Source organism: Nuphar pumila, chromosome 2 (genome assembly GCF_984573655.1).
Source record: "Nuphar pumila chromosome 2, dmNupPumi1.hap1.1, whole genome shotgun sequence".
NCBI classification, from domain to species: Eukaryota; Viridiplantae; Streptophyta; class Magnoliopsida; order Nymphaeales; family Nymphaeaceae; genus Nuphar; species Nuphar pumila.
The window spans coordinates 117,876,202-117,889,888 of NC_143250.1; the positions used below are offsets into that span (position 1 = coordinate 117,876,202).

The following is a 13,687-nucleotide window of genomic DNA, read 5'->3' on the forward strand; positions in this document are numbered from 1 at the left end:
AGAAAATATAAATAAAACATATTTAAAAATAAAAATCTTGGTGGTTTTCATGAGAACTATCTTTTAAAAATATAAATATCGTGATATTTGTCATGGTTTGAAAATCTCGCAAGAAACTGCCGTTTTAAATTTTCAGGCAATTTCTCACGATATATTGGCAAGATTTTTTTATAAATCGCACGATATTTGTCACAGAGAAAGAAGATAGGGATTTCTGACAGAAACACTACCAGTGTCTCAACCTGCTCAGCTCTCGTCTACGACGAGTTGAAGATAAAGTTTCGGTCAGCAGCTGCAGCCCAGTGATGCCGGCAACGCTGGGGAATTGAGAAGAAGTCTAGTCGAGAGCCAGGTACCTCTCTCTCTATATATATACATGCCTAGCCCACTCCCATTTGCGGAATAGTTGAACAGTTGTTCGCAGTGTAGGTTAACCATATTCTCTTGTTGCATAGTTGCCAGAAACGGGTACCGGTACAGATACAAGAGCTTAAAAAGTTTCAGGTATATTTTTATTTGAAACTCATATTGAAATGGTTTCTAAAAATCTTAACACGAGTTTCTCTTATACACTGATATGGTTTTTAAAAGAATTGGTACGAGTTTGTGAAAAAAACTGTATATATTTTTTATAAAAATACATACGAATTAAAATGATTAGACGTTATATGCAAATCAATCAATATTGTAGAATATATTTCATAAATTATAATATTTATCACTCTTAATAAAATAGCATCTTTATAAAATAAAATTATTGTTTTATACAAAAAAGTTGATGAAAACAAACTTAATGTTCATTTATAATGTAATAAAAACGCAAGTAATTGAGACCAGTTTCTTGAAAAAAAAGCGTACTTCGGTTTATGGTTTCGAGACCGATTTCGTACCAGTATCTTGTACTGGTATGACTAATACGCCAAGTAACAATGCAACTATGGCCTGTTGCACCCAAAAGGGGCACCGACCAGAGTAGGCCCTACAGACAGGACCCACATATTTCACACGAAGACAGCCAGTAAATCACAGCTGGTTTATAGCACATGGACCAATTTGTTTAGTCACCCACAAGTCAGGACGTTTAATATCACTTCCCAAGAGAAAATAACACGGTATCGGTTTAAAAACGGAAACCAAGATAAGGGACAAACAAATTTGTATCAAACTTCAGTTGTATCTGAGTTCCCTAAACCCAACAGGAAGTCATTTATTTGTGCTGCAAATAACAAGGATCCGTACGTAAATAATAAGAGCCAAGTTGACTGTTGGGAAGACCACCTAACAAGCTGCCTCAGAGAGACCGTGAACATAGCCAGGGCCTAAGATTTCACGCCGGTGCCAACTAGACAAAGTGGCTGATGCATGACTTCCCCTCGTGTCAGCTTTTGAACGCTCGGCATTGCCTGGCGCACAGCCACTGGGCAGATACGACACCCTCCTGACAAAACAGCAGACTTCATGTCAGCCTCCACATAGCAAACGGCCGAACAAGCCTTAGCTTGGTGGGGGAGAACTCAGTACCAGAATGAGAAAGATGTATAGAAGATCACCAGTATCAGCAGATGTACATATGAATACGGTTAAGAGGAAATTTTCCTCCAAATACAGCAGAAACAGTTGAAAAGCAAATCAGATGCTATAGAATCAATTTATCTGTAATTTTTAGCAAATGGCCTGACCGACAATAAACCAACTATCCATCACTACGCAGACTGGGAGCTCATGTGGAACCTTGGATCTCTGGCGAGGTGGAACGCAACAATAGATTATGGCCACCTAATATAGGAGACGGAGGTACAGGAAACTCTTGCCAAAATATGGACACCCGAAGAACCTGGAAAGCACTATCCTATCCTTTTTCAGGTCGACCCCATTATTGAATTTCAGACAGCTGTCCGTGGCATTCTAAGGAGCACCATTCTCTTTTCATATTATCCAATCCATCATGAAAGGTAAAAAAGGGAACAGTATCCCTATATACATTGTCCTCTATATTTATATTCAGTACTGCTAGGAATTTCTACACAAATTCACATGAAGCAGAATGGAGTTTTATGACTACCATTTGAACCATTTCTACCACTTGGCAGTGGGTACTTGCACAACTCTTTTTTTCTATTTTTTTGTTTCTATTTTTTCTTTTTTTATATTCAACAATGCCGCCATCTCCTACAATGGAGAACATAGAAATTCCAACATGGCACAAGAGCCGCAGCTTATTGTGCTTCAATTGTCACATTGATTGGTTCTAAAGACTGTTTGCCTATGTGCTACAGCCACTTTCTCCGTACATTAAACAATAATTTAGTCAACCTGATCCGTGTGATTCTTAGCAATTTGTGCACAAAACTCTCTTTGACATCCATACAACAAAAAAATTCTAGCATCTTTAGATATGGAATCAACCATCCTCCTCCCTCTCCCGATCCCTTTCCTTTCAATTATTTGAGCCTCATGTATTTTTGTTTTCTGTAATTTCCTTCTAGAAACTTCAAGCCAAATCACGGGATATAATTCAAAGTACAACCACAGCCAGTTCATCAAAGACTAAGAAAAACGCTTACTGGTTTGATGTAATAAAGCACGCCACTTGCAAGACCTACTGACCTGTTTCTGTTGAGGGAACCGTTCAAGACATTCCTGGGAGTAACACCACCAACATAGCCAAAACCTGGCACAACCAAAATAATTCAGGACAAAATCAAACAGAAGAAGAAACAGATGAACAATTCATCATTTTCAATCACTTGCCAGAGTTATATTTCACTTCATACTGATATCCCATCTGTCTCCTAGTGCCTCCTGCAATAGTCTTTTTGTTCATGCATGCACCCTGTGTTTTTCAGGGAAAATTAACATGCACCTCAGTAACCAAAATCATAAATATCTTAGGTGTGAAAAGGACAAACTGAAATGAACATTACCAAATTATCCACTGCAATCCCTCGTTGCATTCCTATACCAACATAAAATACTAATAAAATTACTAAAATACAAGGTAACTTCCTTTACTCAAAGCTTCTCCGGAAAAATGAAATTTCTGTGCTAAACAGCCAAGAATAAAATTACCTGAATAAGAAGTAGACTGCATAGGAGCATAAGAGACATATGGAGCTTCAATGTTAAGTGGTGCTTCTGGAAATCTTCTGTCAAACTTTTGATCAAAAGCTCCTTTTTTCCTCACTGCAGAGAGAAACATCATTTCTACAAAGGAACAAAAACAATTGGAAGGAAAACAACAAGAAACAAATGAGGTGCAGATGATTAAAGGAATGCAGCCAAAATTCTGAACAACTAAAGATTTAGCCCCATGTTGTTATCCATCTTTCTTTAACCCCGATCAGTTCACCTCTACAAGTGTGATTAGAGTGCTTTCTCAATAATGTTTGAAAACAAATATTTCATTATATCGTGTTCACTGCAAGATTTTGATTGATCATACCATGAAATAACATTTTAAAAGGATACTAGAAAATGCTCGGTGGTCAGTAATTCAGAGCTCATAATTAGATCAAAATCTAACCCACCATAACTGCTTTCCTTTTTATTTTTCTCTTGGTCAATCCACCTCCATGGGCACAGCTATTCTTTGTTACTAATTTCTGAAACCTTATATCATGTTAAACTAGGAAATTTGTCAAACTAAAGAACAAATAATTAGATTGTTTATCATTTAGCTCATTTTTGGGCAATCATGACAACATCCAAAAGTTGGCATCAGGCAAATATAACTTGTAACAGATGCAACTTTTAAAAAGATATTGTCAAATTCTCCCAAGGAAAATATTTTGTTCATCGTGCCATTTATCTCCCAAAGCAAAATGTTATAATTTAAAATCTGTAGCTCACATGCAAACTCTCAAACATAAGGCTTATTTCTTCAGAAGTCAACAATATACTCCTTGATATTGAATACAATGGCTGAATGATTAGAACTGAAGCATCTTAAGCATGAGTGGAGTTGAATATAGTGGCTGAACAATTGGAATTTAAGCATTCAAAACCAAGTAAACATCCCACTTTCACCACTAACTAAAACCAAACTTGGCATGAGGGATTCACCAATCTGATGATTCATAAATGAAGAATCCGCTCTTTGGCGAAGTGGTGGAGGTATATAGAAGCAAGCCTGCATAAATAAAAATAATAAGGTACCACGTAGCTTACATTACTAGAGAATTTTTTTTTTAATTTACAAAATTATTACAAAGACATCATTGTCAATTAGTGCAAGAATGTTCTGTACCTGAAAAAAAGAGTGTCCAAGTGCCTCAGCAGCAGTTGGCCTTGACTTCGGATCCCAAGCACAAAGTGACTGCACAGGATTATAAATATCACCATGTCAAGTTGAAATCGTATTGAACAAGTAACAAACAATAAAGCATTCAACTTGTAATTGATGTCTATCCTAACCACCCAAAAATTCAAATCCTCCATACACAATAGATTATCCTTATGTCAACCCCAATATACCATAGATTACTATGTCAACAGAACTTTCCAGTCATAGCGGTAAGGAGAAATTATAGACATTCCCCTGTTACTTACAGATATGAGATCTATAGCATCCTTGCTGGCTGATGGTATCAGAACAGATAGCTGGCAGGGTGCAAACTGAATGGAACAAAACCAAGCCCTCAATCAGATCTATGACAGAGTATTTCATCTTCATAAGAATCAAAGCTACTGCAATAGTGAATTCTAACATGATGAATAACATTCATGAATAATATAATATTCAACAATGGGAAAATCCAACAGCCATAACTGCATAGCATGTTTGAAACACATAGAAGCTTCCAAACAAAGAAAGCACTGGCATTTCTGCTGGCACATGATTATCAAATAGATAAAAGAAAAAAAGACCCTCACAGAAGAGTGCCAAAGCTTAAAAGAGGGGGGGGGATAGATCTGCTAACAAGGAGTCTAGTGTTAACAATCGAACTGAGCACATAGTAGCAAAAAGATGAAGAACATTCCACATATCCCAAAAGCAATATCACCAGGAGACAACTGCAGCTGTTTTTAGTGTTCCTTTAGGAGCAATATATCAGAGTCTGGAAGAAAAAGTGAAGAACAAGTAGCTATGAAATATAGCTTATATGTAGCCTAAAAAAATGGAAAAATTGGCCCACAGCTCACAATGCAAAAAGCTTTAACCTTTTCGTCAACCACTAAAAGGATAACATACTTGGAAATCTTTCCCAAGCCAACTATAGCATTTTAACTAGACCCATGAGCAGTTTGAAGTGGCCCAATCAGGACACTCCTAGGATGTAAGCCTAATGTTTATTTTGGCATGACTATGATATATAGCCGTGGTGCCTAAGGTTTGCCCTTGCAAGTTGATTCCAGTCAGGACTGAATATACAGGAAAGCTTCACCAGACCAGGTTTGCTTTGCAAGTTGGTAAGTCGGGATTGAATTTATAGGAATGCTCTACCACACCAGGTAGAAGCTAGACTTTAATCCAGCAAAAGCCCATAGCTGACACAAATGTAGGCTTGTGTATAAGCATCCTCATAAGTTTCAGCACAGACAAGACAGAAAGCAATTGGCTGCAATTTCACTCAGTAGCTTTCTTCCATGTTTCTTTAGTCCTTGGGCCTAATCAAATTTAATTTTTAATTACTTTTGAGATCCATAATTTTCCTCAATCTATCAATTACAACCTTCTTCGCAAAGTTTAGATTTACATATTACCACTTGATGGGCTTGTAAGGAAGGTTGGTGAGCTAAATCACCTTGAATGTATGATCATTGTACCAAATTATCATGAAGTAATAAAATTCTTGTTAGCAAAACCAGCATTACCAGAATGATAGAAGAATTATCATGCACGAAGTTCTTAGTCGTGAGACGTTTCGATTCAAGAACCTAGAATAATCATCAACGGAGCAGGCACCTCGTGACTACTCAAAGTAATCAACAGTCACAAGTAGCAGTAGCCAAATCAACAACTACATGGGGAATCTAACAGAAGGCCACAAATAAAGCACTGAAATGCAAAAGCAAGCATATGGCACCCAAAACTTCCAAATGTAACATTTAAGTTGGGAAGGCTATAACAGTGAATACATATGAGAAAAGAAAGTTCCATGCAAACCAAAAATTCTTAGAAGTATGAGGAAATTTTAGCAAATCTAGAGAATTAGCAAGCAAATTGAACATCCGATCAAAAAAACCATTGATCAAACCAGAAACAATAAGTAAAGATGGAAGCAAATCAAATGAAGACAAAACCCCCTTCAACCATCACTTTTGAGCAATCCCACAGATACCATGGATGAGGACAGAGCAAAGCATGCTCGATATCATTAAAAAGTTACCAGTGGAAACTGATAATTCAGTGAATTTGCAAGCTGTAACCCTTCAGACCAAGAATCCATGTTGGGGCTACCAATTATGCTGCATATCTTGTAGATCTCATCCAGCTCACTGCATACAATCAGCAAATGAAGAATCAAACAAGAAATGAGCAAAACATACCGCAGATAAATGTTTATTGTTATCTAATAGCGATAAAAGTTTAAAAACCTTGATCCAGGGAAAAGAGGCTGAAGGGTAAACAGTTCTGCCACAATAGCACCCATGGCCCACATATCTGCAAAAGGAAAATGTAAGCATTCAACAAGGGAAAAAAAGTCCATTCCAATGGCAAATACACAGATTTTTCCAATTTTTCATACCTACAGCTGAGCTGTAAACAGATGACTGGAGCAAAACTTCAGGTGCTCGGTACCTGGAACAACAGGACATTGCAGTTGGTAGCCTTCAATCCTTCTTTATTCATCTTTATTCTAAAAGAATAAAGGTAAAGGACAACACCGGGCTTGAGGATAGGAAAACTCACCAACGTGTCGAAACATAGTTTGTATATGGAGGATGAGAAAGGACCTCCCGAGCAAGACCAAAATCAGCAATTTTGATTGCATCCTTAGTGACTAACAAATTTTCTGAAAGAATTCAAAAAGTCAATTGCAGTTAAGGCAGTAAAATCAAGAACACATAAAAGTAAAAAACAACTAGAAATGTGCTGGTTTTCCATTTCTATTAGATTAAATTTGCAAATCCATTACCTGTGAAATTGTGAATAGGGATGCACAACAAGCCGAGCTAGCTCGGGCTCGACCCGTTTAAGCTCGGCTCGAACTCGTGTTCAAGCTCGGCTCGTTTATTTTTTGAACAAGCCAAGCTTGATCAAGTCGTTGAGCTTGATTAAGCTTGATAAGGTTCGCATAAGAGTATATATATATAATATATATTTACAAAATAAACCTTAAAGTAGTTGTCTCCATAGTGGGTAGGGTGTTAGTTTCTTTCCCAAGAGGTGCTGCGTTCCAATTTCATGCCCTGTATCCTTTTCTCTCTTCAATAATCTAACAGGTTTTTAGTATATGTAAATTTTCTAGATCAAAATAATCACAAGGCAGAGTCTGGCATAATGGCGGCTCATTTGTGCACCGTCTGGAGAGATTGGGGATTGAATCCCACCGTTGCAGCACCTTTTTCTGGTAAAGTCTTTTTGGAATAACAGTCAAGCACGGTTCGGCTCAAGCTCAGAACCGAGCAGAGTCTAGACAATGCTGTTCAAGCTCGGCTCCGAGCTCGAGCTTGAACAAATGCATTTTGGAGGAAGCCGAGTTCGAACAGCCCAGGCTCGGCTCGTGTGCATGTCTACCTGTGAATGCTTGATTCCTAGATTTTATATTGCAAATGAGAAAGCAAGTTGTTATCCAAGGGTTCAGTTTTTTAAATAGAGAGGAAGCAAATGATAACAAACTGTAGCCTGTAAATAAGTATCTTGCTACCAAAAATTATTTTTGTATATGTACCTGACTATATACTTAATGCAGCTTCAGTCTGAACCTGTCACTTATGATCACTGATATGCTCATCAAATGGGTATGGAAACTTACCCATTTATATGACAAAATGATAATGGCACAGACAAAAGTTTCATAGGTGTTTTAAATAATCTCAATTTTCATAGAATAATACAAGTCCCTATCACATATAATGTTCACAAAATACAAAACTAGAATTCAGTATAGCTTCATATTTTTTAACCTTTAAAAATTATCTTTTTTTGTTTGCTTTTGACTATGTACAAATCAAGTAAGGCACAAGCTCATTTCAGAATGAACAAGAGGTATCTATCCGAACTAAAATACACAAAAAATAACTGGCTTTATGTCTCAATGAAGATAGCCATGTTGATGCATGTAAGCAAGAACTTGAATCACTTGAAAGGCACAAACTCATTTTAGAATGAACAAGAGGTATCTATCTGAACTAAAATACACAAAATTACCTGGCTTTAGGTCTCGATGAAAATAACCACAATGGTGCATGTAAGCAAGAGCTTGAAACACTTGAAAGCACCAGCTCCTAACCTCTGCCTCTGTGAAGAGCGTGCCCCTGTTCTTCATAACTTCATATAAATTGCATTCCTGGATTAATATAGAAGAATCAGACAATTGCACATAGCTAAAAACGTATGCAGTCAAAGGCGCCGCTACTGCCTAGGCCCAGGCACCTATGTGGTAGGGTCCAATTTTTTCCCTTCTTTTTCAGTTGTTCTTCTTTTTTTCCTCTTTCATCACCTTTGTTTCTTTTTTTCTGTTTTTAGGGATATAATATATTTTTATATTATATATATAATATGTACACACATTTCTTTATACATATAATATCTATTTATTTATATATCTGTTTTCTACAAATATTGTGCATATATACATATATATAGGGTGCTTCTGTTGTGGTACTGGACAAGCATAACTTATGGTGGTACATACTTGATTTACATAGATCTAAGCTCCAAAAGCAAAATCTAACCTTTAAATCATGTTTAGCATGTTCTATTTACCGTTTTCATTTGTTAGAGTTGACTCAAATATGATTTGTTTTTACCATTTCTAAACCACCCTTATCTTCAAGAATTGTGAGCCATCAATTTTTCACCATCTCAAAAATGAAATCTTGTGGTGTATTAGACATGATAAAAAACTTCTAAGGTAGTAAATAAGCTATGCTAAACACATCTGTACAGTTATGATGTGACATTTGCTGGCTAGATCTACACAAACAAGAGTGTGTACACAGTATGGTATCATGGTACAGAACCACAATACATTTCTTCATCTATACATACATACATACATAATACATAACTACATAGATATCTAAATGTGTGTGCGCGCTTTATGATTTTGCATGTGTATATACATGATTTTTTGTTTGTGCTTAATATTTCGTGTGTGTGTGTGTATGTGTGTGCATGTTTATCTGTGTATGTGCTTTGATTCTTGTGTATGTACATGTGCTTTATGACTTTACAAATTTATTGCACTTGTTTTTTTTTTTCCTTTTTTGGTCCCAACTAGGCCTACTAGGATTTTAGGGGCCTGGCGCCTAGGCACCAACACCATCTTTTACTATATAGCTAAAAATACAGGCTATGATGCAGAAAACAAGTAGTTCGTTTTAAATGGTACCATATATTCGAATACAAAATACAGAAGGTTATTCTCTCTGATGACTTCCTTGAGCTTCACAATGTTGGGGTGGTTCATCTTACGCAAGGACTGCAATAACAACACAAGTGCCTCATTAAGATGGTAAAAATCAATTGTTCTAATCAATCAAGGCCAAACAATTTAATAGTCACCTGAACCTCCCTAAGATTAAGGCACTCTTCCCATGAATAGTATTTTTTCTTTAATTTCTTTATTGCAACCTGCACCAAGATAGCAGTATATAATAAATGGCATCAATGAGTTAACAGCTAATTAGCAGATCAAAAATACAAAACATGAAAAAGGCAAGTACGTACAATTTCACCAGTCTGGCAATTAATAGCTTTCCAAACACTTCCAAAAGTGCCCTCCCCCAACCCATTGAGAGCCTTGTACCTGATGACAGAAGCCAAGCATCACTAAAATGTCTTGTCAATTTTACTAATTCAGCAAACAACAAGAAGTCACATGCAAACTCACTTGTCCATTCTTCGGCTTCACGAAACAGCAGCAAAGGTCTTCCAAATTTCAGTAGCTCTTATTCTAAAGGAAATATGACAAAAGCTCAATATTTCATGAAGTCTGGTTTTAGCAAACCAGTAGAGTGGATCTTCCTACGATTTGCAAGATTCAAGCAATGGAAGGAAGGATCTCTTATTGACTACAACCTATAACCATTGTCTTAAAAAAGTAAGGCACTTATTTTCAGGCTTCCAAGCCTCAAACTTCTTTTATGTACCATCTACGAACTTGATATGTGTCAATGCGCCACATATTTGACCCACCTCTAGACTTACTACGATAAAGAGCACTTCATTAGTAACTCATAGAGTTCCCTGTTCAAAACAGATATAGTTAGATTACATAAGCTCTATCCAACTTTGACGAAATTCATATTATAAAAGATGATAAAGGGAAAATGTCAGCACATGCATAAAAGAAAAAACTGAAACAAAAATTTATCTAGAGACTATATGCATCACCAACTTAAACAGGTTTTCAAACAAGACAGACTGACATAAACAGATTGAGAACCAATTTATGGGTCAGTCTTCAGTTCAGATTAAAAGAATTAAAACCTAGGTTTCCTTTATTAAGGAAAAATCAGACTAATTAGTAATTACAACCTCCGACAGTGATTCTGAGATAAAAGAAAAACTACTTATCAACTAAAAAACAAAGGAATATAAATAAACAAGCTGTGTCACGAAAATGTATATCACCAGTATGTCTGAAGTTCTATATCTCCTAATCAAGGATATGCACTACTGAAGGTAAAATCTAATAATACGTCTTAGAAATAATTATCCACCATTAGATTACAACCAACAGACTAATCTAATTAAAGAAAATAGTCACTATTCAGATATATATGCATAAAATTTGCAGGTGAGACAGGTTGGATCCGAGAACAATACAATGGTAAAAAAAGCGCATGTTCAAAAGGGGTCAAAAACATGAATAACCGAACAAATGTTAATGATGCTAGAAGAACTATACTTACTGAAATAACATATTGGAAGAAGTCGTTATTGAGAGAAAATAAACTTACAATATTCAAACTCAAAATCATACAGCAAATAATGACTAGAAGTCAGTGATCAGAAAATAATATCAAGAGAAGTTCATGATCAAAATAACAAGTTAAATTTTACTTACTTAAAGAACAGTAGTGCATATTGGATATTCTTAATAGCAGGTCAGCATGATTCCTCGTCGGCTTCCTTTGACCTTGATAAAACATCATCTTGTTAACTGTAGCAGACGAGCATGCCAGCTGTGAATTCCTCACAGATACAAAACTGCCAATCAAGGACCTCTTGCAACAATGGGATCTGGGTGCGGAGAAATTTTGACCAGAGAAGCATTGTTTCCATGTCTTCGCCAAGAAAATGGAAAGCCTCAAGAGCATAAGAAGTTTTAATCTATAAAAAAATGCCAAAGCAAAATCAACAATGATTAATTATGTAACAAAACCACTCCAAACAACACAAGAATGTTTAGATTAAAATAACAATAGTGAAAAGGAAGCTCCCTGTGCAAAAAACAGCTACCATGAACTCAGCTTAAAACAGCTATAGTTGCAGTAGAATTAAAGACATGACCAAGAGGGCTATTAATTCAGAGATTTTTCTTAAGGACCATTTGGGCCAAATTTGAGAACCGAAGGTGGCCAAGACTTTGATTGTTTTGCTGACAAGCAGGCAAAATCTAAATCTGTCATCCATACGTATTTCTAGATAAATAGATCATCTGCATGGAATACTTGCATCAGACCAAGATTAAAATAAAAGGAATGACAGGACAGTCCAACAATATGAGGGTAACTGACCAAAAAGAACCTGAAACATTTTACTGTCATGAGAACCATGTCACTGATGTCAGACCATAGATGTAATATCAGAATGACAAGACATCTCTCTTTTGAAAAAAATGAAGAACTCATTACAGACAGGAATCCAAAAACCAATAATGCCAACAATAATGAACTGTAGATTGGAAGTCATGAATGCAATTATCATTTTAGGGAAGAGAACCATGTGAACTTGATGAAATTTTTACGATTTTTTTTCTGACTCCATCACTTATTTGAATGGTACAGCAAAACCTTCGAACATAAATGATAAATATGAATGCATGATAAGTATTTCATCCTGAAACCATTTTGGTCAGTATGAGCAAAAATTGCACCCACGGGAAACGTAAAAGGTCCCTTGCTAAAATTCCTTACACACACCAATTTATCAGAATTTCAATTGTGTGTTCTCGTGAATTAAAGAAGAAGACTAGCACGAAATTTATCAATATAAGAAATTCAAGGAATGACACCACAAATCTACAATTGCAACATAGTAAATAAAAACCAAATCAATGCATGCTTAAACAATTCAGGACATCGCATATTTGATTGCATACCAAGAAATCATCATCGCTACAGTTATCCAAATAAAATTAAAAAAGGTCGTACATCTAAAGAGAGTTTCGCCTCGTGAAGCAGTATAAAGGCATTAATTAATAAACAAAAAAAAAACATGCAAAGGTTTCACAATTCCAATTCACGAAAACCGACACATCTTATCCGAAAAAGGAAAACAAGGGACTGCACGATCGATCTATACATGATAGATTTTAGGAGCATCAATCTAATCTCCAGCAAAAAACAGAAAAAGGAAAAAACACCGATGAGGCGACGACTAATCCCAATCAAATCTTACTCCAAACAATCAATAAACCACAAAGTTGATCCAACATCGACAAATCAATCAACGCCACAAATCCTACAACGACAACTCGAATTTCCACAAAGTCCAATCCGTTAATTAAAAAAAAACTAAAAAGCCATACCAGAACATCAAAATCCGAACTACAATATATAAAACTCAAACCCTAGAATTCCTCGTAAAAGCAAAAGAGCCCCGTGAATTATAGGGTTTTTCTTTCTCCGCAAGAAAACAAACAACAATAGGAAAGGATCGAGGAAAATAATCGATGCGATATAGAAAGAAGATAAGGATGATGATGAGAATAATAGGAATAAGAATAAGAAGATGATGAAGAAGAAAGAGGAGGAGGAGAAGGGATTTTCGCACCTCGACGCCTTTCCCCTGAAGAAGAAGTTCCTGAAAGAAAACGATGTGTTGTGCGTCGAATCGGAGCGGTGGCCAACACGCCTTTAAAATAGTCCACGCGCAAGAGTCCGAGCGGTGCGATGACTCTTCCTCCGTCGTCTTTCCCTTATTTCTCACTCTTTAATTTCTCGGGAAAATTAAAGCCACCGCAAATAGAACATCCCCGCGAATATCCTTCGCGCGCGTTCAAAAAACAGCCGATTAAGCGCCTCGGTCCGGGTTCGGATCTCTATGAATCTTGGGGTGGGAATCAAGCCGGCCCGATCCAATGTCCATCAGATCCCGCGGGCCCAGGTCCAAACCTGGCCTGCTGAAACCCCGCTGACCCTTACCAGGTTCCAGCTGAGCCAGGTCTTATCAGGTTTGGGTCTGGTTGCATCGACCTTTATTGAACCTTGTGGGGCCATGTGTTTGTGTTGTCCAGCCCTCTATCCAATAGGGATGTCAACGGGTCGGATGTAACCCGATATCCTACCTGAATCTGAATCTGATTAGTTGGATTTGGTATTAATTTTGCATTGTAATCTGAATCTGAAA

The 13,687-nt window shown here is 36.7% G+C and overlaps 1 protein-coding gene and 1 long non-coding RNA gene across 6 annotated transcripts; both read right to left on the minus strand.

Annotated features, from left to right (window-relative positions):
* Positions 1–1,014: 1,014 nt before the first annotated feature.
* LOC149846892 (cyclin-dependent kinase F-4-like) lies at positions 1,015–13,315 on the minus strand. 5 transcript variants are annotated; one of them, XM_089996642.1, is made up of 20 exons: positions 13,112–13,315; positions 11,177–11,774; positions 10,307–10,357; positions 10,002–10,064; positions 9,839–9,917; positions 9,674–9,742; positions 9,501–9,590; positions 8,315–8,453; positions 6,854–6,956; positions 6,690–6,742; positions 6,538–6,604; positions 6,330–6,438; positions 4,549–4,614; positions 4,247–4,315; positions 4,063–4,129; positions 3,070–3,183; positions 2,925–2,956; positions 2,752–2,833; positions 2,608–2,671; positions 1,174–1,438 (listed from the first exon to the last, which is right to left on the minus strand). In XM_089996642.1, exons 4-20 carry the CDS (start codon positions 10,007–10,009, stop codon positions 1,279–1,281), a joined length of 1,371 nt encoding a protein of 456 aa, XP_089852768.1. In that variant the 5' UTR covers positions 10,010–10,064; positions 10,307–10,357; positions 11,177–11,774; positions 13,112–13,315; the 3' UTR covers positions 1,174–1,278. The 5 variants fall into 5 exon arrangements, with proteins under 5 accessions (XP_089852770.1, XP_089852768.1, XP_089852766.1 ...); XM_089996644.1 differs by having other exon boundaries at positions 1,015–1,438; positions 2,565–2,671; positions 10,002–10,357; positions 11,181–11,446; positions 13,112–13,251; XM_089996640.1 differs by having other exon boundaries at positions 10,002–10,357; positions 11,181–11,446; positions 13,112–13,251.
* Positions 3,542–3,978, minus strand: LOC149846893 (uncharacterized). Its single transcript, XR_016430326.1, has 2 exons — positions 3,850–3,978; positions 3,542–3,602 (listed from the first exon to the last, which is right to left on the minus strand). It is a non-coding gene; the product is annotated as an uncharacterized LOC149846893 (long non-coding RNA).
* Positions 13,316–13,687: the final 372 nt, after the last annotated feature.

Excerpts from the sequence above, each read along its gene's own strand:
- LOC149846892 (XM_089996642.1), bottom strand. Across the intron at positions 9,591-9,673 it reads TTAATCTTAGGGAGGTTCAG|TCCTTGCGTAAGATGAACCA; the intron begins GTGACTATTAAA and ends TTGTTATTGCAG. Across the intron at positions 6,605-6,689 it reads TGTTTACAGCTCAGCTGTAG|ATATGTGGGCCATGGGTGCT; the intron begins GTATGAAAAATT and ends TTCCTTTTGCAG.